Genomic DNA, 20,892 nt, shown 5'->3' with positions numbered 1-20,892 from the left:
TGTTGAGCCCAGCATAGGGGCTTGATCTCATGACCGGAGCTGAAGGCAAGAGTTGGATGCTTAACTGACTGAGCCACCCAGGTTCCCCAACTATGATGAATATTTTAATGCTGCTGTGAATATTTGTGTAAGTATTTGTGTGAACATAGGTTTTCATTTTTCTCAGATGTTATGTCTGGGAATGGAATTGCTGGGTCATATCTATTCAGATCCTTTGCCCCCCCCCCTTTTTAAGATTTAATTTTTTTAGAGAATGCATGAGCACAGAGGAAGGAACAGCGGGTGAGGAGGAAGAAGGGGGAAAGAAGCTCAAGCAGATTCTACACTGAATATGGAGCCTGACATGGGGTTTGATCTCACCACCTTGAGATCAGGACCTGAGCGGAAACCAAGAGTCAGATGTTTAACTGACTGAGCCACCCACGCACCCCCCAAAGCAACATCTTTATTGCAGTCTCGTGAGAGACCCCGAGACAGACCGTCCACTTAAGCTGCTTTTTTTTTTTTTTTTAAAGATTTTATTTATTTGACAGAGAGAGAGAGATCACAAGTAGGCAGAGAGGCAGGCAGAGAGAGAGAGAGGGAAGCAGGCTCCCTGCTGAGCAGAGAACCTGATGTGGGGCTCGATCCCAGGACCCCGAGATCATGACCTGAGCCGAAGGCAGAGGCTTTAACCCACTGAGCCACCCAGGCGCCCCTTAAGCTGCTTTTTTAAGGGTTTTTAATGTATTCTAGATACAGATCCCTTATTAGGTATGTTATCTGCAAACATTTGCTCCTATTTGGTAGGTTGTCTTGTTATTTTCTTTTTTTTCTTTTCTTTTTTTAACATAGGCTCCACACCCAGTGTGAGCTTTAACTCAGGACTCTGAGATCAAAACTCATATGCTGAGCCAGCCAGGTGCCCCATGTCTTCTCATTTTCTGGATGGTACTTCTTGACAAAAGTATTAAAAATTTTGGGTGCCTGGGTGGCTCAGTCGGTTAAGCAACTGCCTTCGGCTCAGGTCATGATCCTGGAGTCCCACAATTGAGTCCCGCGTTGGGCTCCCTACTCAGTGGAGAGTCTGCCTCTCCCTCTGACATCTCCCCTCTTGTGCTCATAAAATCTTTTTTAAAAAAAGTTATAAAAATTTTGATGAAAGTCCCAGTTACCTATTTTTTCTTTGGTTGCTAGGGATAAATATATCCTTTTTTTTTTTTTTTTTTAAATTATTAGAGAGCAGGCGAGCGTGTGTGGAGGCATGAGCCAGAGGGAGAAGGGGAGAGAGGCTCAAGCAGATGCCGTATTGGGCATGGAGCCTTAATTAGCGCTTGATCTCAGGACCCCAGTACCCTGAGACGACAACCCGAGCTGAAACCAAGAGTTGAACACCCAACCAACCGTGCCACCGAGGTGTCCCCAATATATTCTTAAATATATTGTTCACAGTGGCTAAGAGGTGGAGGCTACCCTGTGTCTATCATTGTATCAATGGATAAACAATGTAGTATATATACATACAATGGAAGTTACTAAGTTTTAAAAAGGAAGGAAATTCTGATACATGCTACAACATGTATGAACCTTGAAAACATTATGCTGTGTGAAATAAGCCAATCCCAAAAGGGCAAATGCTGCTTGATTCCACATCCTTCATTAGTGGTAAAATTCATAGAGACAAAGTAGAATGGTGATTGTCAGGGCTAAGTGGGGAGAAAGGGGGGATAGGGAGTTAAATGTTTTATGATTTTAGCTCTTACATTTGGGCCTATAATCCATCTTTTTAAAAGATTTTATTTATTCGAGATAGAGCAAGCAAGAGAGCAGGAGCGGGGCAGAGGAAGAGGGAGAAGTAGGTTCTCCACTGAGCAGGGAGCCTTTTGCAGGTCTTGATCTCAGGACCCTGGAATTACCCCAGCCAAAGGCATACATTTAACTGACTGAGCCACCCAGAACCCCTGGGCCTACAGTCCATCTTGAGTTAATTTTTGTGTATGATTTGAGGGGTAGCTTTCTAACTTCATTCTTTTTTAAACAATTCTTTTTTTTTTAATTTTTCTTCATTTATTTGACAGAGATCACAAGTAGAGAGGCAGGCAGAGAGAGAGGGGGAAGCAGACTCCCTGCTGAGCAGGGAGCCCAAAGTGGGGCTCCATCCCAGGACCCTGAGATCATGACCTGAGCCAAAGGCAGAGACTTAACCCACTGAGCCACCCAGGCACCCCTCTAACTTTATTCTTTTGTGTGGATCTATTCAGTTGTCTCAGAACCATTTGTTGAAAAGACTTTTTCCTCCATCAGATTGTCTTGGCATCCTTGTTGAAAATCACTTGACCCTAAATGTGGGCTTATTTCTGGATTCTCAATTCAAGAAGCCAGCTGGTATCTTGATAGGGATTGTCTTGAATCTGTAGAACAGTTTGGAGGATGTTGCCATTTAACAGGTATTATCTTCCAATCCAGAAACATGAATATCTTTTCATTCATTTACATCTTTCTTTCAACAATGTTTTGGAGTTTTCAGAGTATGTGTTTTGTACTTTTGTTAAACTTATCCCTATTCTTTTTTTTTTTTTTTTTTTAAGATTTTATTTATTTGATAGAGACACAGCGAGAGAGGGAACACAGTAGAGGGAATGGGAGAGGGAGAAGTAGGCTTTCTGCCCAGCGGGGGTGCCGGATGCGGGGCTTCATCCCAGGACCCTGGGGTCATGACCTGAGCCAAAGGCAGATGCTTAATGACTGAGCCACCCAGGCGCCCTGTCCCTATCTTTTTGAAGCTGTTGTAAATGAAATTGTACTCTTAATTTCATTTTCACTTTGTTCATTGCTAGGTTATAGAAGTACAATTGATTTTTGTATGTTCATCTTGTATCTTGCAACCTTACTGAATTTGTTCTAATGATTTTTAGTGGATTCCTTAGGATTTTCCATATATATGTGTGTCATCTGCAAATTAAGATAGTTCTCCTCCTTCCTCTTCAATCTGAATGTGTTAATTCATTTTATTGCTTAATTACTCTGGCTAGAATTGCCATTATCATGTTGGATAGAAGTAGCCGGAATAGCCATTCTTGTCTTGTTCCTAATCTTAAGGAAAAACTTTCAGTCTTTTTACCATTAACTCTAAACATTAGTTAGGGGCTCCTGGATGGTGGTCAGTTAAGCATCAATTCTTGGTTCCGGGTCAGGTTGTGATCTAATGGTCCTGGGATAGAGCCCTGCATCAGGCTTCACACCCAGCATGGACTCTGCTTAAAGATTCTCCTTCCCTCCCCCTCACTCCACTCTGTTCCTCTGTCCCTCTCTCAAATAAATAAATAAATCTTAAAAAGAGAAAAGTTAAAGTATAACCATTAGTTGTGGAGTTTTGATGTCAAGTGGAAAGTTGTACTAGCATTTTGTATTTGGATGTGGCTTGTGCCTCATGGTCAGAAAATTGTGTGTCATAGCCTAAGGCTATTAATAGCTTCTTTTGCTTCTAGATAACACCTTTGTCTCATGTTTCAGCATGGCTGCCATCCGGAAGAAACTGGTGATTGTTGGTGATGGAGCCTGTGGCAAGACTTGTTTGCTCATCGTCTTTAGCAAGGACCAGTTCCCAGAGGTGTATGTACCCACAGTGTTTGAGAACTATGTGGCAGATATTGAAGTTGATGGAAAGCAGGTGAGTACACCTAACAGCTGGTTTTCATTTTGCATCTTCGGCAAAGATGTTCTTAGAGCCTGTAGAGAATTAGGCCATTTTGTCTCTTTAGTACACAGTATAATAACAACAGATGTGTGAATGCAAAATCGATTCTGTTTCTGCCATCATAGCCCAGATTTGTTCATTTTTAACTGCTATCATCTAGACTTTACTCACATCCCTGTTTTATTTTACATGGGGAAGCCTTTTTATAGCTTTATGTTTGAAATTTAGTTTGTTGCCAGATAGTTAATGCTAAAATGAATCTTTTCGTATGGATGAACATTTCCCCCCCCAGTTCTGTCATGATATTTTCACTCAGCACTGAAGTAAGATTACTAGGTCAAAAGGTCATTATGGGTCTTAAAGGGGTATTCTGATCTACACCAGTCACCAGTGTGACATTTAAATAACATCCTCATATTTAATATTTTTTAACGGTTTTTACTCTAACTTAAATAGGCTGCCACCATTGCTTCAGTTGACCTGTCACTGGCAACAAGGACAGTATTTCTTCATGTCTGTCCCAAAAAGTCCACTGGCAAGACTGGAGCAAAACTCTGCTGGAATTAGAGTTTACTATATATATCTTTATATTTTATATATATACATACATATATATATATATATATATTTTTTTTTTTTTTTTTTTTTTTAAGATTTTATTTATTTGTCAGAGAGAGAGCCACAAGTAGGCAGAGCAGCAGGCAGACGAGAGGGAGAAGCAGGCTGTCCACTGAGCAGGGAGCCCGATGTGGGGCTCAATCCCAGGACCCTGGGATCATGACCTGAGCCAAAGGCAGCCATTTAACCACTGAGCCACCCAGGCGCCTCTAGATTTTAGAATATATTTTTCAATTTTCTGTTCCCTTTTGTTATCAAAATAATGTCTTACCCAGCTCCTGTATAACTTTTGAAGAAGCATGAAATTCCCACTGAAGGTAGGTCAGCTGAAAAGAAAACTAGAACAAGGCCTCTTCTCCAATATATTCAGTCCTCTTGGGTATTTAGTCACATGTCTCATGCTGCTAGCACCTAATGTATTGGCCCTCATAATTCCATGTCCTTTCTTCCTTCTCATTTTCCTGCTTTACCTGTTACCCTTTTCTGTCCCAGTGCTACCTAGCTTCAGTTTGTGGTACCATGTATGGAAAGCACATTAAGCCAACTATTCAGAATTCTAGGGTCCCTGAAATAAAAGTGCTTGATAGCAATTCAGTAGCCTCCAAGTTGAGAGTGTGCTGCCTAGGAATGTTCATTTAAGAGTGTACTGTGATAGCCTAGGAAACCATCCAAGATTCGAGGTGATTGTGGTCCCAGGAACAGACCTACTAAAATGGAAAAGTCCTTTCCAAGAGACAGGGCCAACACCCTGAAGCATTTATCAGGAGATAGTTAGGATTGGATGTGTCTAAGCACACATGAAGCATGGAGGGGCCAAGTAGTGTGATTTGATAGAGTGAATGAGCTGTACCATTCTGAGGTCGTTATGTTGTGAGGCTTGGGTATCAGTGTATTAGAAATTCATATACCTTGGGGCACCTGGGTGGCTCAGTCGTTAAGCATCTGCCTTCGGCTCAGGTCATGAGGGATCAAGCCCCACATTGGCCTCACTGCTTGGTGGGAAGCCTGCTTCTCCCTCTCCCACTCTCCCTGCTTATGTTTCTTCTCTTGCCGTGTCTGTCTCTGTCAAATAAATAAACAAAAATTTTTTTTGAGATTTTATTTATTTACTTGACAGAGACAGCGAGAGAGGTAACACAAGCAGGGGGAGTGGGAGAGGGAAAAGAAGCAGGCTTCCTGCTGAGCAGGGTACCCAGTGCGGGGCTCACTCCCAGGACTCTGGGATCACAACCTGAGCAGAAGACAGATGCTAAACTGACAGAGCTACCCAGGCACCCCTCAAATACAGTGTCTCCGTGTTTAAACATTGCAGCAGAATGATAAGACCAAATAAGGAAACAGTTGAATTAGAATGTATTGGGAAAAGTTACTCAGGTCTGGTGTTTCCATGTTATGTTTTGTACACCTGGTAGAATGTTGTTTACACTTCGACTTTCCTTGTTCATCTGCTTTTCTATTAGAATGTTGTTTATAATTAAATACTGTACTTCTTACGAATTATATTTTTTACTTGATTATTTATTTTTAAAGATTTATTTATGTATGTATGTATTATTTGACAAAGAGAGAGAGACAGGGAAAGAGCAAGCACAGGCAGGGGAGAAGCAGGCTCCCTGCTGAGCAAGCAGCCTGATGTGGGGCTGGATCCCAGCACCTGGGATCACAGCCCAAGCCGATGGCAGCTGCTTAACTGAGTCACCCAGGCGCCCCTGACTTGATATTTTACATTATGTACTCATTATGTACTTGATTATGTATTTCATGTACTCCAGTCTTCTGAGAAATTTCAACCTAAAACAATTTGAATACACTCCACCCTCAGGCTTCTTTTACTATTTTGGACATTTTGCCATTTGAATGTTCTTTGGTGACTACCACTTCTTTTGGAAAGTTGGGAGGATTAACCTTGCATTCTTGTGTTTATTTTTCCTATCACAGGTAGAGTTGGCTTTGTGGGATACAGCTGGGCAGGAAGATTATGACCGCTTGAGGCCTCTCTCCTATCCAGACACTGATGTTATACTGATGTGTTTCTCCATTGACAGCCCTGATAGTTTAGGTGAGTAACTCTGCAGCCTGATGTTTGTCACTGTGTGTGTGTCTGGCTAACACCTGCTTTCTCAGGTCCTCTCTGTGCATGACGTGGTTGAAAAGCAAACATGAACTTAATAAAAGGAATCATCAGTGACCAGAGTCCTAGAGCCTTGGGACTATAAAGCCTGGGCCCTGGATCACTTTTCAGCCAAGGTCTCTTAGTAGGCAGGTTCTAAATACAGCCATCTTTTCAGCTGTGTTTTGGGGAAGGCTTTTTTGGGTGCTCACACCTTTTTTTCAGTACTTCATACTGAGTGTGTTACTTTGCCATATCTAGACTGATTTGCTATTTCCTGCTAGTGTGTGTGTTTGTTTAAAGGTTTATTTATGGGGTGCCTGGGTGGCTCAGTGGGTTGAGCCTCTGCCTTCGGCTCAGGTCATGATCTCAGGTCTTAGGATCAAGCCCCTCATCGGGCTCTCTGCTTAGCAGGGAGCCTGTTTCCCCTCTCTCTCTGCCTACCTCTCTATCTACTTGTGGTCTATGTCTGTCAAATAAGTAAATAAATAATCTTAAAAGAAAACAATAAATAAAGGTTTATTTATTTATCTGAGAGAGAGAGTGTGTGCAGGGAGGGTAGGAGGGAGAGGGAAAGAAGCAGACTCCCCTGAGATCAACAGTTGGATACTTAGCCAGCTGAGCCACCCAGCACCCCTCCTGGTAGTATTTTTAAAGCCCCATTTTAGTGCTTTTCTAAAGTATCTTAACTAGTAAAGAGAGACTTAAACATGTCCATTTCACTGTCTCAGTTGGTCACATATCTGAGAAGCCACCTTCCTTCAGAAAAAGACTGAATAACACTGACCTTACACTCTGTGAAGCAAGGTACCAAGGCCTGAAACAGAACTTACTTTCAGTTTGTCCCGTAGAGGATAAAGTGTCTCTCTCAGAGATGTAGTGCTCTGTCTTTACAAGGTAACAGTTAGGTGAAGAACATTGTCATCATCAACACAAACAACCTTGGAGAGCCTGCTGGTGGTGTGGGCTTGCGCTGGCCAGTTAGGATTATATGACCTTTTTTTTTTCTTGGTCATGGTTGTACCCATTTTAATTACAGTACTTGGGTGCCCCAAGATTTTGAACCGCTTGACTAAGGTTATCCCTCTCAAGGTATTAAGCTGAGACTGAGCCCTCTGTGCAGTGACTCCCAAGACAGAGCGGTTACTCTCTGCCCTTGGTTCACTTTGGTTATTTTCATCAGTTGTTTCAGTATTGGTTTCTCAAACGAACTTGGCTTCCTCCCCATCCCCAAGATTTTTTATTTATTTATCTGACAGAAAGATTGATTGATTACAAGTAGGCAGAGAGGCAGGCAGAGGGGGAGGGAGAAGCAGGCCCCCTGCGGAGCAGAGAGCCCAGTTTTGGGGCTCGATCCCAGGACCCTGAGATCATGACCCGAGCTGAAGGCAGAGAGGCTCGACCCACTGAGCCACCCAGGTGCCCCTAAACTTTGTTTAACTTGATTGGATGTTATTAGACTATGGCCCCACCTGTAGGTATAGGATAATAAGTTTGATGAGGAATCAGAATGTTGGTGTGAAAGTTTCAGCTCTGCTGCCAGCCAACCCTGTGATAATTTTACTTTTTGAGCCTCTGCTGTCTGGACTGGTAGTTGGTCTAGAGTCCATATTCTGGTTGAGACCTGGGGTAGCAAACTTGTAAAAGACCAAATAGTAAATATTTTAGGCTTTGCTGGCCATATGTTGTACTGAACTTTGCCACAACTAGTCAGTTCTGCTGTTGTATCACAAAAGCAGCCACAGAATATATATATAATGAATGAGCTTGGCTATGTTCCAGTAAAACTTACTATTTTTTTTTAAAGATATTACTTATTTTACGGGCACCTGGGTGGCTTAGTGGGTAAAGCCTCTGCCTTTGGCTCAGGTCATGGTCTCAGGGTCCTGGGATCAAGCCCTGCATCAGGCTCTCTGCTTGGCGGGCAGCCTGCTTCCCCCTCTCCCTCTGCCTTCCTCTCTAACTGCTTCTGATCTCTCTCTCTCTGTGTCAAATAAATAAAATCTATTTTAGGAAAAATATTTTATTTATTTTAGAGAAAGAGTGTTAGCAAGCAGGGGTAGGGGGAGCAGAGGAGGAGGGAACAAGAATCTGAAGCAGTCTCTGTACTCAGCACCAAGCCAGACACAGGGCTCAGTCCCACCACTGGGATATCATGACCTCACCCAAAACCAACAGTCGGATGCTTAGCTGCCTGAGCCACTTGGGCACCCTGAAGATTCTGTTTATTTATTTGAGAGAGAGCGCACACACATGCAAACACAAGCAGGGGGAGTGGCAGAGGGAGAGGGAGAAGCAGGGAGCCCAATGTGGGACTCAGTCCCAGCACCCTGGGTTCATGACCTGAGCCAAAGGTAGATGCTTAACTGACTGAGCCACCCAGGCACCCCTTATTTTTATAAGTATTTTTTAAAAGTAGACTCCAGACAAGATTTTATTTGCTGACCTCTGATCTAGATGATAAGGATTCCTTCTCTCTAGTTTTCTGGAATTCCCAAAGGCCCTCCTGCGACCCCACTGTAAATCCATGCAACGTGATATTCCTCAGTGTGATCAGATTATTTTGGGGTGGGAGATACTGTAGGTGATTGCTATCACTGAATTAAAAAATAAAGTTTTAGGGGTGCCTGGCTGGCTCAGTAAAGCATGAGACTCTTGCTCAGGGCTGTGAGTTTAAGCCTCATGTTGGGCATAGAGCCTACTTTAAAAGGGGGGGGGTTAACTTGTTTTTGTTTTTTTAAGATTTTATTTATTTGACAGAGTGAGAGAGCACAGCAGGGGAGCAGTAGAAGGAGAGGGAGGAGCAGGCTCCCCACCAAGCAGGCAGGGAGCCCAATGCGGGGCTGGAGCCCAATGCGGGGCTTGATCCCAGGACCCTGGGATCATGACCCAAGGAGAAGACAGAAACTTAGTCATCCGAGCCACCCAGCTGCCCTCCCAAAAATTAAGTTTTTTTTTTTTTTTAAAGATTTTATTTATTTATTGGACAGACAGAGATCACAGATAGGCAGAGAGGCAGGCAGAGAGAGAGGAGGAAGCAGGCTCCATGCTGAGCAGAGAGCCCGATGTGGGGCTCGATCCCAGGACCCTGGGATCATGACCTGAGCTGAAGGCAGAGGCTTTAACCCACTGAGCCACCCAGGCGCCCCCCAAAATTAAGTTTTAATGTTATTCATGAAAAGAGAAGGCAAGACGGAGGCAATTCATTTTATGTGTCCTGAGTTCCAGGGAGTGGGGAGACTATTGAAGTAATAATTTCATATATTCAGGAAATACTACTGAGCATCTATTTATGGAAGAAACTTCTAGATTAAAGGAGACAGAAGAGAAAAAAAAAAATTAAAAAAAAAAAAAGCCAGTAAATCTGATAGCAAGAAATTTTACAAATTACATTCTTAGGAGGTGGGTATGGAATGGGCCATGATAGTATTCTGTTGTAGAGGATGACCATAGGATGGTCAGCAGCCCTACTGAAAAGGTGACTTCTGGGAGAGACCTAAGGGATCTGAAGGAAGTCAGTACAGATATCTAACAAAAGAACCTTCCAGGTAGGGGGAACAGGAGATGCAAAGTCACCAAGGTGGGAAGAGGAAGGCTGGAATCCAGTTGTAGCATTAGAAGAGATGGGAGTGAGAGTTGCAAAGCGATATGGTTAATGGTGTGGACTTTTCCCTTCATCATGAGTAAGATGGGAGCTCTTGGAAGGTTTGAGTAAAGGAGGGATGTCTCATTTACCTTTTAAACTGACCACTGTCAAACCTGAACTGAAAGTGACCACATGTGCAAAGGTGAGAGCAAGGTTTGGGCTGAGGCTGTTTGACTTTGTTATTAGATGGGTTGGATCTTTTCACTGTATTACTCTGTATTGTTCTGAGGACTGGAAACACTGTACTTCTTTGGGAAGCTCTTGGTTTCAGAATAAAACTTTTGAGTTTTAAGTTGTGACATTAGTGATAGAGTTGATTCTTTTGTTGCTATAGCAAAAGAAGATGGACACAGTCAAGTGTCCATTTTATGTGCTGAAGAGTAAAGCATTAAATTAATGTTTCTTGACCTCACTTACATAGCTTCTTTATCTGATGTGGTCTTTCAGCCAGAAGACAGAGCATCTTTCCATAGTCTATAAGTAACTCTTACCTTTTGGTAATTTGTACTGAAGTCAAAGAATGAACAGTTTTTCTTTTTTTTTTTTCTTTTTTTTCTTTTTTTTTTTAAAGATTTTATGTATTTATGAGGGAGAGAGCATGCACAAACAGAGCTGCAGGGAGAGAGAGAAGCAAACTCCCCACTGAGCAGAGAGCCCAACATGGGGCTCCATCCCAGGACCCTGGGATCATGACCCACGTTGAAGGCAGATGCTTAACTGACTGAGCCACCCAGGGCACCCCTGAATAGTTTACTTCCAAAATATAGCCTCAGATTACAAGCAGATCATTTAAATGATTGTCATTATTAAGTACTTTGTATGCATTGATTCAGAATAACCCTGTGTAAGGTACGTAATACTGTTTCCCCATTTTATAAAATCACGCCTGACACTGCGGTGCCCAAGACCATGGTTGTGGGCAGTTGAACGTGGGCCACTTACACACCATGATGTATGTCCAACCTTTGTAAATTAGTGCAGTATTGGCAAGAAGCTGGTTATCACTCATTTTCAGAAGTCATTCTTGAGCCATTTGAAATACCAGTAACCTACATGATGGGGTGTGAAGGTATAGAGAGAACATGGTGACCCTGAGCCAGCTGTAGCACGAGAATGGAGACCCTTTCTGTAAGATGTGATCACAGTTACTAGCTAGCAGTGACAGAAGTGGTCCATGGATATCTTCCCTCCTTGGGTTAGGTTGCGTCATGGTGGAGCCACCCTGTGTTCTGGATCCTTTGCTTCTCCAGAGGCTTTAACTGGGCCCCACTTCCATAGGCGCTGAGCTCCTTAGTGGGGACTGAGGAAAAAGCTGGTGATTCTGTGCTTAATGGAAGGGGGTTAGATTTTGCCTCTTTCTGTGGTTTTGAAACTAGTGAGACTCCCAATAAATGTGGAGCATACTTTTAAGTAGTTTCCTTGCAGTTTAACTGGGGCTCTTGGACATTCTTCAAAATAGAATTGTGCATCTCAAAGTTTTGCTTCTTTCAGAAAATATCCCAGAAAAATGGACCCCAGAAGTCAAGCACTTCTGTCCCAACGTGCCCATCATCCTGGTTGGGAACAAGAAGGATCTTCGGAATGATGAGCACACAAGGCGGGAGCTAGCGAAGATGAAGCAGGTATGATCTGGGGCAGGCCTCTGTTTTCCTGTACCATTCTTTTTAAGATTTTATTTATTTGACAAAGAGAGACAGCGAGAGCAGGAACACAAGCAGGGGGAGTAGGAGAGGGAAAAGCAAGCTTTCTGCTGAGCAGGGAGCCCAGTGCAGGGCTTGATCCCAGAACCCTGAGATCATGACCCAAGCCGAAGGCAGACACTTAAATGATTGAGCCACCCAGGCGCCCCTCCTGTAGCATTCTTAAACCCAGGGCCCAAGGTTGGATGTTGACGGAGCCCAACAGAAACTCTAACAATAACAAACCAGGCTATTTCAAAGAGTCCCAGAAGGCTCTCTTTCTCCATCTGTCCCTCATTCACTGGGCCTACTCAGAGGGTCCTTAAGACCCCTTTATAAAAGGAGATGGGATCCTCTCCTGTGAGGTAGTGCTGTGCTTCCCGGGATTGCCTGCCTGAGAAGGGAACATCAGCAGTACTCAGTGCTCCAAATGTAGGAACTTTTTATCAGGCTCTTGATTTCCCTCTCCTGTTATTATGTTGGTATATGTGAGGCCAAAAATTAAATTGGTGGCAGCTAAAGGATCAGGAAATCCTGAGGACAGGGAGTCCAGAGAGCCCTGATGTCTTTATGAAAGTGGTGACGGAGTTTGCGTCTTTGCTTCTGAGAAGCCAGCTGGCCCAATGGCAGGTCTTCCCCAGTGCAGAACAAGAGCCTTGAGGTCTTCAGCCCAGGTTCTTCCACTGAGCGGTCTCTCTGCATGTCAAGATCAGGATCTGTTTCCTTCCAGAGGCATTTAATCCTCTGTGAAGCTAACTACAGGAAAACCCAAGTGCTTACCGTGGACTGAAAGCTTGAATCATTTTGCCCTTGATTCCTTCCCTAACCCGCGGGGCTTCTCTGGCCTCTTCCTTCTTTCTCTCTCAAGTCCCAGAGAAGAGTTTGTTTGATAGGGATTTTATATTGGGGTAGGAAGGATAACTGCATATGAATTTCATAAGACAGAACTCAAATCTGGTTTTGGCAGCTTTTAAAAGAAGTCTTTTAAGCTGAATTTGAGTACTTTGCACTTACTTCATATATGAGACACTTAACTGAAAGTGCTCTTTCTCTCCGCTAGGAGCCGGTGAAACCTGAAGAAGGCAGAGATATGGCAAACAGGATTGGCGCTTTTGGGTACATGGAGTGTTCAGCAAAGACCAAAGATGGAGTGAGGGAGGTTTTTGAAATGGCCACGAGAGCTGCTCTGCAAGCCAGACGTGGGAAGAAAAAATCTGGGTGCCTTGTCTTGTGAAACCCTGCTGCAAGCACAGCCCTCATGCGGTTAATTTTGAAGTGCTGTTTATTAATCTTAGTGTATGATTACTGGCCTTTTTCATTTATCTATAATTTACCTAAGATTACAAATCAGAAGTCATCTTGCTACCAGTATTTAGAAGCCAACCGTGATTATTAATGATGTCCAACCCACCTGACCACCGGGGTCCTTCTGACACCGCTCTAACAGCCCTCCTCTGCACTCCCACCTGACACACCAGGCGCTAATTCAAGGAATTTCTTAACTTCTTGCTTCTTTCTAGAAAGAGAAACAGTTGGTAACTTTTGTGAATTAGGCTGTAACTACTTTATAACTAACATGTCCTGCCTGTCATCTGTCAGCTGCAAGGTACTCTAGTGAGTTCCTACTTCAGAGCTTTACTCCTTAACAGATTTTATTGGCATAGCTCTGTGATGGGCATCCAGTTTTTTGAAAATGCTCATCCAGAAAGGCCCAAGTCTATGCAGCTGTGGCAGAGTTACAGTTCTGTGGTTTCATGTTAGTTACCTTATAGTTACTGTGTAATTAGTGCCACTTAATGTATGTTACCAAAAAATAAATATATCTACCCCACACTAGATGTAGTATTTTTTGTATAATTGGATTTCCTAATACTGATATTTGTCATCCCTGCAGAAAGTGTATTGGTTTTTTAAAAAAGAAAGTGTATTTGAAAATAAAGTCAGATGGAAAATTCATTTTTAAAATTCCCGTTTTGTCAGTTTCTCTGATAAAAGATGGCCCATATCACCTGTTTTCGGCCCCACATATCCCAGTACCCCCTTCCCCAGAGCTGGGCTAAATAAATAGGAATTTGGTTTCATGCCTGAGGCACTTAGACACTTAAGAAGGTGGCATGATCTGTCTCACCTGGACTGCAGGGTCTGGCTCTAGTTCACAGTGCTCCTTTTCCTCACTGTATCCAGGTTCCCTCCCAGAGGAGCCGCCTGTTCTGTTGGGTGGCACTCACTTTCTCCTCTCCAGCTGACTAAACTTTTTTTCTGTACCAGTTAATTTTTCCAACTACTAATAGAATAAAGGCAGTTTTCTAAACTTCCTGTATCCTGGTGTTTGTGTTGCTCTCTCCAGGGCTGGGAGTGGGAGGATATATCCAGCCTAGCTCTCCTTGGAAGTGTCCTTCAGGGTGTGAAATACCAGCTTGTTCCCCATTCTGAACCCCCCGACCCCCAGTTTGGCACTAACTGGCTCCTCCTAAGAAGGTGGAAATGATGGTTTTGTGGCCTAGTGTGGGATTGCAGCGTTCAGAGGACACATGAGGGGTACTCCAAGCAGTCATTCCTCTGGAGGAATCTCGGGAGTGTGACATTTTTTCTCTTCCTATCCATTTTCCGTGTCTTTCACTTACAGGCCTGAGCCTCAGGTTAGGTGGATTAGGTATGGAGGATGGCCTGAAATTGGCTGGGGCCACTCCAGAAGCCAGGGAGGTGGCTGGGCCTCAGTGGCTCCTTGGGAAAACCAGTGTTAAGGACAGTGCCACACTGGAAATACAAAAGGAGAAAGGAGATCAGAGGCCTGGATGAGAAGACACGCCAGGGAGCCCCAGAATGCTGGGAAAGGAGTTAGAGCTGGATTTTGGAGCCTGAGCCCTGGCTGCCCTTGGCAATGAACAGTTCCTCCAACTTAACCTTCCTAGAGCCACAGGGCCTCGTCGCAGAGAGAACTTACCTTGGCAGCCACTGCCAACTGCACCACCACCCCACCACCGCGAGTCACAACTTGCTCTGGGCACCTGGTGACAATAGGGCACAGACTGAAAGAGGAGTTAATATGGCTTAGCCTGGGAGGGCTGTGTGGCCACGAGCGGCACCCGCTGTTGTTGCTGCCCAGTCTCCTTGGACCCTGCCCCATCCCTTAACTAAAAACCTTTGAGAAGGAATTGGAGCCCTCTTGGGCCCAAGCCCTGGGCGGGGTAACTCAGGAAAGCCACCAGCACGGCGGCGGTGGGTAGAAGGTGCGGCTCCGCACGGCCTGGGCGGTGTCCGCATCCGGCCAGGCCGCACCGTCCCACCCGGCTGCAGGGAGGGCGGAGGCCGGATGAGGCGGGGCCGAGGGGGTGGGGAGAGCGGCCGGGAAAGTCTGCGCCACGTGACCCCATAGTCCTAACAGTTCCCCGACGCAGCTCCGCACTGTAGTCGGGAAGCCAGCCATGTGTGCTGCTCCGCTCGCCGCTGCAACGGCGGCTTCGCGTTCCGTGTATGCTTTCTCCGCGCGCCCGCTGGGCGGCGGGGAGCCCCTGAGCCTGGGTTCCCTGCGGGGTAAGGTGCTGCTCATCGAGAATGTGGCATCGCTCTGAGGCACAACGGTCCGGGACTACACCGAGATGAACGAGCTGCAGCGGCGCCTCGGGCCCCGGGGCCTGGTTGTGCTCGGCTTCCCGTGCAACCAGTTCGGGCATCAGGTGCGCTCTGGGGGCAGAGCGGGGGCGGAGTGGCGGGGCCGGCGGCGTGCACCTGGGGCTGGGAGCGCAGACGGGGCGCCCGCCAGGCTAGACAGGCGCAGGTTCTGGCTGCGGAGAGGCGGGCCGCCTGCGCTCCTCCCGGCTGGGGTCCAAGTCTGTCTCGGAGTTGTACGGGAAAGGCAAGAGCCTGATGACTCATCGAGAAACTTCTCGTTTGCGGTCCGAACGTTTCCCCTCCCCTTGAGGCCCCGGGTTCCAGCTTCTTTTCCCTCACGCAGGAGAACGCTAAGAACGAAGAGATCCTGAATTCCCTCAAGTACGTCCGACCCGGCGGCGGGTTTGAGCCCAACTTCACGCTTTTTGAGAAGTGCGAGGTGAACGGTGCGCAGGCGCACCCTCTCTTCGCCTTCCTGCGGGAGGCTCTGCCTGCCCCCAGTGACGATGCCACTGCGCTCATGACCGACCCCAAGTTCATCATCTGGTCTCCCGTGTGCCGCAACGACATCGCCTGGAACTTCGAGAAGTTCCTGGTGGGCCCAGATGGTGTGCCTGTACGCCGGTACAGCCGCCGCTTTCCAACCATCAATATCGAGCCTGACATCGAAGCCCTGCTGTCCCAGGGGCCAGGCCGTGTCTAGGCAACCCTCCTGTCCCTGCTGCTTGACAATCACAGCGCTGCCCTCTGGGGATTTCGTCCATGACGGTGTTGCCTCGAAATCTGCATGGAGGAACACCTGATTTCCAGGAAAATCCCTCGAGCTGGGCGCTTCTTGTCCATCCCAGCACTCCCTCCCTAACAAGGCTCCTCAGTAATAAAGTGTTGGGTGTCAGCAGAACTGTGTGTGTGTCCTGTGTCAGTTAGGGACATCTTCCCTAGGAACCTCATTGTCACAGGGCTGTGAGCTTAAGCCCCCACCCCTTGGCCTTTGTTTTAGTCAAGCCTGAACTTCCTGCTGTTTTGTCTGCAGTGTCTGGAATCCACTCTTTACTTTGTGGAAAGCCTAACTCCTGTCCCAGTGTTTTTCCCTCTGCCAGGATATTTTGTAGAGCTATCCCAAGGTCCTGTTAAAAGGGAAGTTCAGATTCCAAAAAGAGGAAGACAAGTCAAGAGCCAATTGCCTAATCCCAGCGGGAGGCCTCCTTTCTAAGTATTGGGCTAAGCAGGAAATGACATTCGGAAAAGAGAACACCATGGGTTCCCACTTATATTCAGAGTCTGTGGCTTCTCTAAGTGCCAGGCCCACCTACTTTACAGGGCCGTAAGCCCATGCAATTTTGCAAATTTTTTCCCATTACTTTGTTAGATCTTTGCATGTTGCCACCCAGGCTTATTTATGTCTGCTCCCATGCTGCCCTTAACTGCTTGTTGCCTCTCATATATTCAGAGTGAGAAGAGTATACAACTGGGCCTTCTGACCACGCCCTGCTTGGCACTTAACGGTTGAAATTACCGCCAGGCCCTCGGTAGGGGCTTATCTTGGAAGCAAGCTGCTGCTTCTCAGGTGCGGTTTGAATCTAACTTCTCTCTCCCTCTCTTGTGTCTGCTGCCTATCTTCTGAGACAGACCTGCAGCCACTTCGTATCACAGCCCAGGGGGTCTCTGGGCGGCTTGGATGCAGCTCCTGCTTGGGCAGACAAGGATGCGAAAACAAGTTAGCGGTGTCTCCCAGTTCAGAATGGGGGTTCATCATTTGGTCCTGTGTCATGCATCCTGTTGACTGCCAGGAATGCAGTCCTCAGGAAGGCAGAATGAGTATATAGTTAATTAAAGTATGTGCAGTTCTAAGGTAGTACAGGGTACTTGGAGAATAAGAGAGCCTGGCCTAGTAGGAAGGATCATGCTTCCCTCCTGGAGGAAATGGCATTGAAGCTGAAGCGAAGTCAAGAAGCTTTCAGCTGCGGAATGAACTGACGGAGGAGGGTGGACAGGCAGGGAGTGCAGAATGCAAGGGTTGGAGGTTGGAAGGGGACATCGCCGACTGAGTTGGACAACACAAGGACAAGCAGGTTTGGGGAGAAGAGTGTTGAGATTCAGACATCTTGCATGAGACATCCAGATGGGGTATCTGGAGCAGGTAGTTAAAAGAGGCTCCAAAAAGGAGTGTGGGTGGGAGACAAAGATCTAGACAGGGGACAGTAAGTAGCCACTGGAGAGTATGAGATCACCTGGGGAGAGTGACAAGAAATAAACCAGTGGGTGCCTAGGCTGGAGGCCTATGGATTCACAATCCTGGGTCAGCTAACAGGAACAGCTGGGGGAATGAGGATGGAGTCAAGGGGCCGTGAGAAGGGATATTTCATAACCGTTGCTGGGGCAAGTGCTTGTGGACTGAGTGTCCCTCATTCCTCAGCAAGTACAAGTTTCGGTGGGTGGGGCCAGCTGGAGCTGAAGCCACATAACCAAGTGTCCAAGATGTGTCAGGTCTTCTTCTGGGAGGCTAAGCGTAGAGCCTCCAGGAATCACCAGGGTACTTGTTAAAACTTATGTTCCATGGCCCTCACCCAGAGATACTGCTTTGGAAATTCTGGGGACTTAGGATCCTACTCAGCTACCTACCCGCTGAATGTGAGGATAGACTTTCTGCACCAACTCTCCCCTTTCCTGTAAAGGGTCAGCACGGCCCAGGCCACATTGTCTGGTTAGGCTCTAAATGGGAACCCAGGGCTTTCCGAACTGACTTCAATCAACCTCTTCCCTCCCAAGCTGCCTGGTGACTCACTCTTACTCGCCCACTTTTTTTTCCTGTCAGTTTACGCCTGGGGTTGCAAAAGAAGGGAACTTAGGAGTTCCCAATGTGGCTGCCCCTGGCAGGCGTATCTTCCTAAGACTTCAAGCGGCCTGCCTCCCTTAACTTAAAGTCATTTCCAACTCCCTCCTTCAGGAAGAATCAGAGTAAAGCCAGTTAACACTACCCCTTCCTCCCCAAGAAACTGGACATTTCCCCCCCAACACATACACACACTCCTACACATACACATTCCTTATCTTTCAGCCATGAAACCGCTGCTGGCTCTGACCTGCACTTGCCCCACCCCATCGTGAATCAGCAGTTCAAGTGGTAAGTAAGAGCGGAGGAATCCAGGGGAGCCCGCCTGAGGTCCCCGTGTTCTGTTAAAGCGGCTGCTGGGCATTGCTTGATTCTGGGAGCAGCAACAGCATTCAGGCCGCAGGCCTTCTGAAAAGGAAATGGGCCCTGCTGTTACTCAGGTTCGGAAGGTTTCGTTTTTGGAGTTCTTCCAGAAATTCTGGGTTCTCTTTTTGTTTTTAAAGCATTAAATCTCATAAAATTATGTAGAAGTCCATCAAATTACCATTATGTACACTTTAAATATTTTACAGTTTTATTGGTCAATTAACCCTAATAAAACTGAAAAAAAAATCTGATAAAATACCGACACTTCTTACAGTTAGCTCTTTATCAGATGACTTCCTCATTCTGTCTCAATGTAGTTCCGCAAACAGCATTTAAACCTTTTTTTTTTTTTTTTTTTTTTAATTAAAAATAAGGGCTCCTTCAGGCACCTGGTGGCTCAGCCATTAAGCAGCTGCCTTCAGCTCAGGTTATAATCTCAGGGTCCTCAGATCAAGCCCCGTGTCAGGCTCCACACTCACTGGGAGTCTGCTTCTCTCTCTTTTCTTCTCCCTCTGCCCCTCCCCCTGCTCATGCTCTCTCTCTCTCTCTCAAATAAATACATAAAATCTTTTTTAAAATTTTAAAAATAAATGAATGTATAAATAAAACAAGTTGATTTTCTCAGAAGTATTCCTGACCCTATCAGTTCAATAAATTGCTTTATATCTTTTTTTTTTTTTTTTTTTAGAGAGAGAGGCAGAGAGAGCATGTGCACAAAGGAAGGGTGGGGGGAAGAGGGAGAGGGAGAGGGAGAGAGAATCCCAAGCAGGCTCCATGCCCATTACAGAGCCTGACACAGGATTTGATCCCAGGACCCTGAGATCATGATCCAAGTGGAAATCAAGAGTCGGACGCTCAACTGACTGATCCACCCAGGCACCCCAGTTCAATAAATCTCTCTCCAAAAGTTTAAACTTTTGGATAATACTAAGTAAAAATGCTGCCTAAAGATTTCCGTAAGAGAACGCAGCATGGATCTATATAGAATGGGCAGTGAACCCTGAAGATGGTAGGTTTTTATTATATTGACAATCAACAAATAGGCTGGAAGGGCATGCTTCCACACACGGAGGTGTGGCAAAGCTGGGATTGTGCTAAAAATAAAGCCTCGCTCCAGCTAATCCCACAAGTTACCAAACACTTGCTTTGCATCAGGTACTGCTGGGCTGAACTGGTAGCTGGGAGCACAAACAAGAGAAGTTCTTTTTTTTTTTTTTTTAAGATTAAAATTTTTTTTTTAATTTATTTGACAGACAGAGATCACAAGTAGGCAGAGAGGCAGGCAGAGAGAGAGGGGGAGGCAGGCTCCCTGCCAAGCAGAGAACCCGATGAGGGACTCTATCCCAGGACCCTGGGATCATGACCTGAGCCGAAGGCAGAGGCTTTAACCCACTGAGCCACCCAGGCACCCCACAAGAGAAGTTCTTGCCTAAGTAGTAAGGGCTCGTGGGTCTGGAGCCTAACCCTGCAAGTAGCAGAGAAGCAGACTCTGAGCCCCAACATCCTTCAGCTTTGACCTCATCAATAACTCAACTGCAGGGGTGCCTGGGTAGCTCAGCAGCTGAGCGTCTGCCTTCAGCTCAGGACTGAGCCCTACTTGTGCTCTCTCTCTGTCAAATAAATAAATAAAATCTTAAAAAAAAAAAAAAAAAAGCTCAACTTCAGATATGTCATGTGGGAAAGCAAAACAAAAATCACCAACTGTTAGTTGCCTCCAGAGGCACTGAGACTGACCTGATATGAGAGTGCTGTGCTAGGCAGAGGTCCAGCAGCCTTTCCATCATCATCTCTCAGACAGAACACCTCGTCCCCAATGCCCCCCTCCCCAGGCCTAGTTTAATTACAGCCAGAAAGGCCAGAGTAAGAGACCACAAAACAGGCCCACTTCATCCAAATGCCTAGAGTCCGAGCAGTATCCAGGGGAATGTGTAGCCTGCCTTGAGGGTGTCTTACGATCCTACAGGCTACCTGGTTCCACAGGGAGGCATCTGAGTCTTCCTGCAGAGGAAGCACCTGTTAGCCTAGCCTCCTCTGTCCCCAGCACATAACTATGCCTGTGTCCATGAGTATGTGAATCCAAAGACACCCTGGTCCCCTGAGCATCCCTTGCAGACTCATCATACATGCCCAAAAGCCCAGGGGGAATGTTAGCATGTCTTGGTTCCCTATACCAGTTGCTTAGGTTTCCTTCCCAGCAAAGTGAACAGGAACCCTCCATGTTCCTGGAGCACTTTGTCACACAACACACCAACTATAATTACTTGTGAAAACATCTTCCCCAACCATACTGGCTGTGAATCTCAGGAGAGTAGGGACTGTGAGTACCAGTATGTAATAGATTACCAGTCAAAT

General features: G+C 46.0%; 2 protein-coding genes across 3 annotated transcripts in view; both read left to right on the top strand.

Moving 5' to 3' along the window:
- Positions 1-14,049, top strand: part of RHOA (ras homolog family member A) — a 52,990-nt gene extending 38,941 nt beyond the window's left edge. For both annotated transcript variants that reach the window (XM_032868052.1, XM_032868051.1), the window contains 4 exons: positions 3,493-3,649; positions 6,233-6,353; positions 11,542-11,672; positions 12,790-14,049. In XM_032868052.1, coding sequence (XP_032723943.1) covers positions 3,494-3,649; positions 6,233-6,353; positions 11,542-11,672; positions 12,790-12,963 — 582 coding nt within the window. In that variant the 5' untranslated portion in view covers position 3,493 and the 3' untranslated portion in view covers positions 12,964-14,049. The remainder of the gene's footprint in view (positions 1-3,492; positions 3,650-6,232; positions 6,354-11,541; positions 11,673-12,789) is intronic.
- A 1,069-nt stretch (positions 14,050-15,118) lies between these two features.
- On the top strand, positions 15,119-16,242 carry GPX1 (glutathione peroxidase 1). Its single transcript, XM_032868050.1, has 2 exons — positions 15,119-15,406; positions 15,685-16,242. The coding sequence occupies exons 1-2, from the start codon at positions 15,155-15,157 to the stop codon at positions 16,042-16,044; spliced, it is 612 nt and encodes a 203-aa protein (XP_032723941.1). The 5' UTR covers positions 15,119-15,154; the 3' UTR covers positions 16,045-16,242.
- Positions 16,243-20,892: the final 4,650 nt, after the last annotated feature.

Source organism: Lontra canadensis, unplaced genomic scaffold (genome assembly GCF_010015895.1).
Source record: "Lontra canadensis isolate GAN:19392208 unplaced genomic scaffold, GSC_riverotter_1.0 scaffold35, whole genome shotgun sequence".
NCBI classification, from domain to species: Eukaryota; Metazoa; Chordata; class Mammalia; order Carnivora; family Mustelidae; genus Lontra; species Lontra canadensis.
This window is presented reverse-complemented; position numbering and strand designations above follow the sequence as displayed.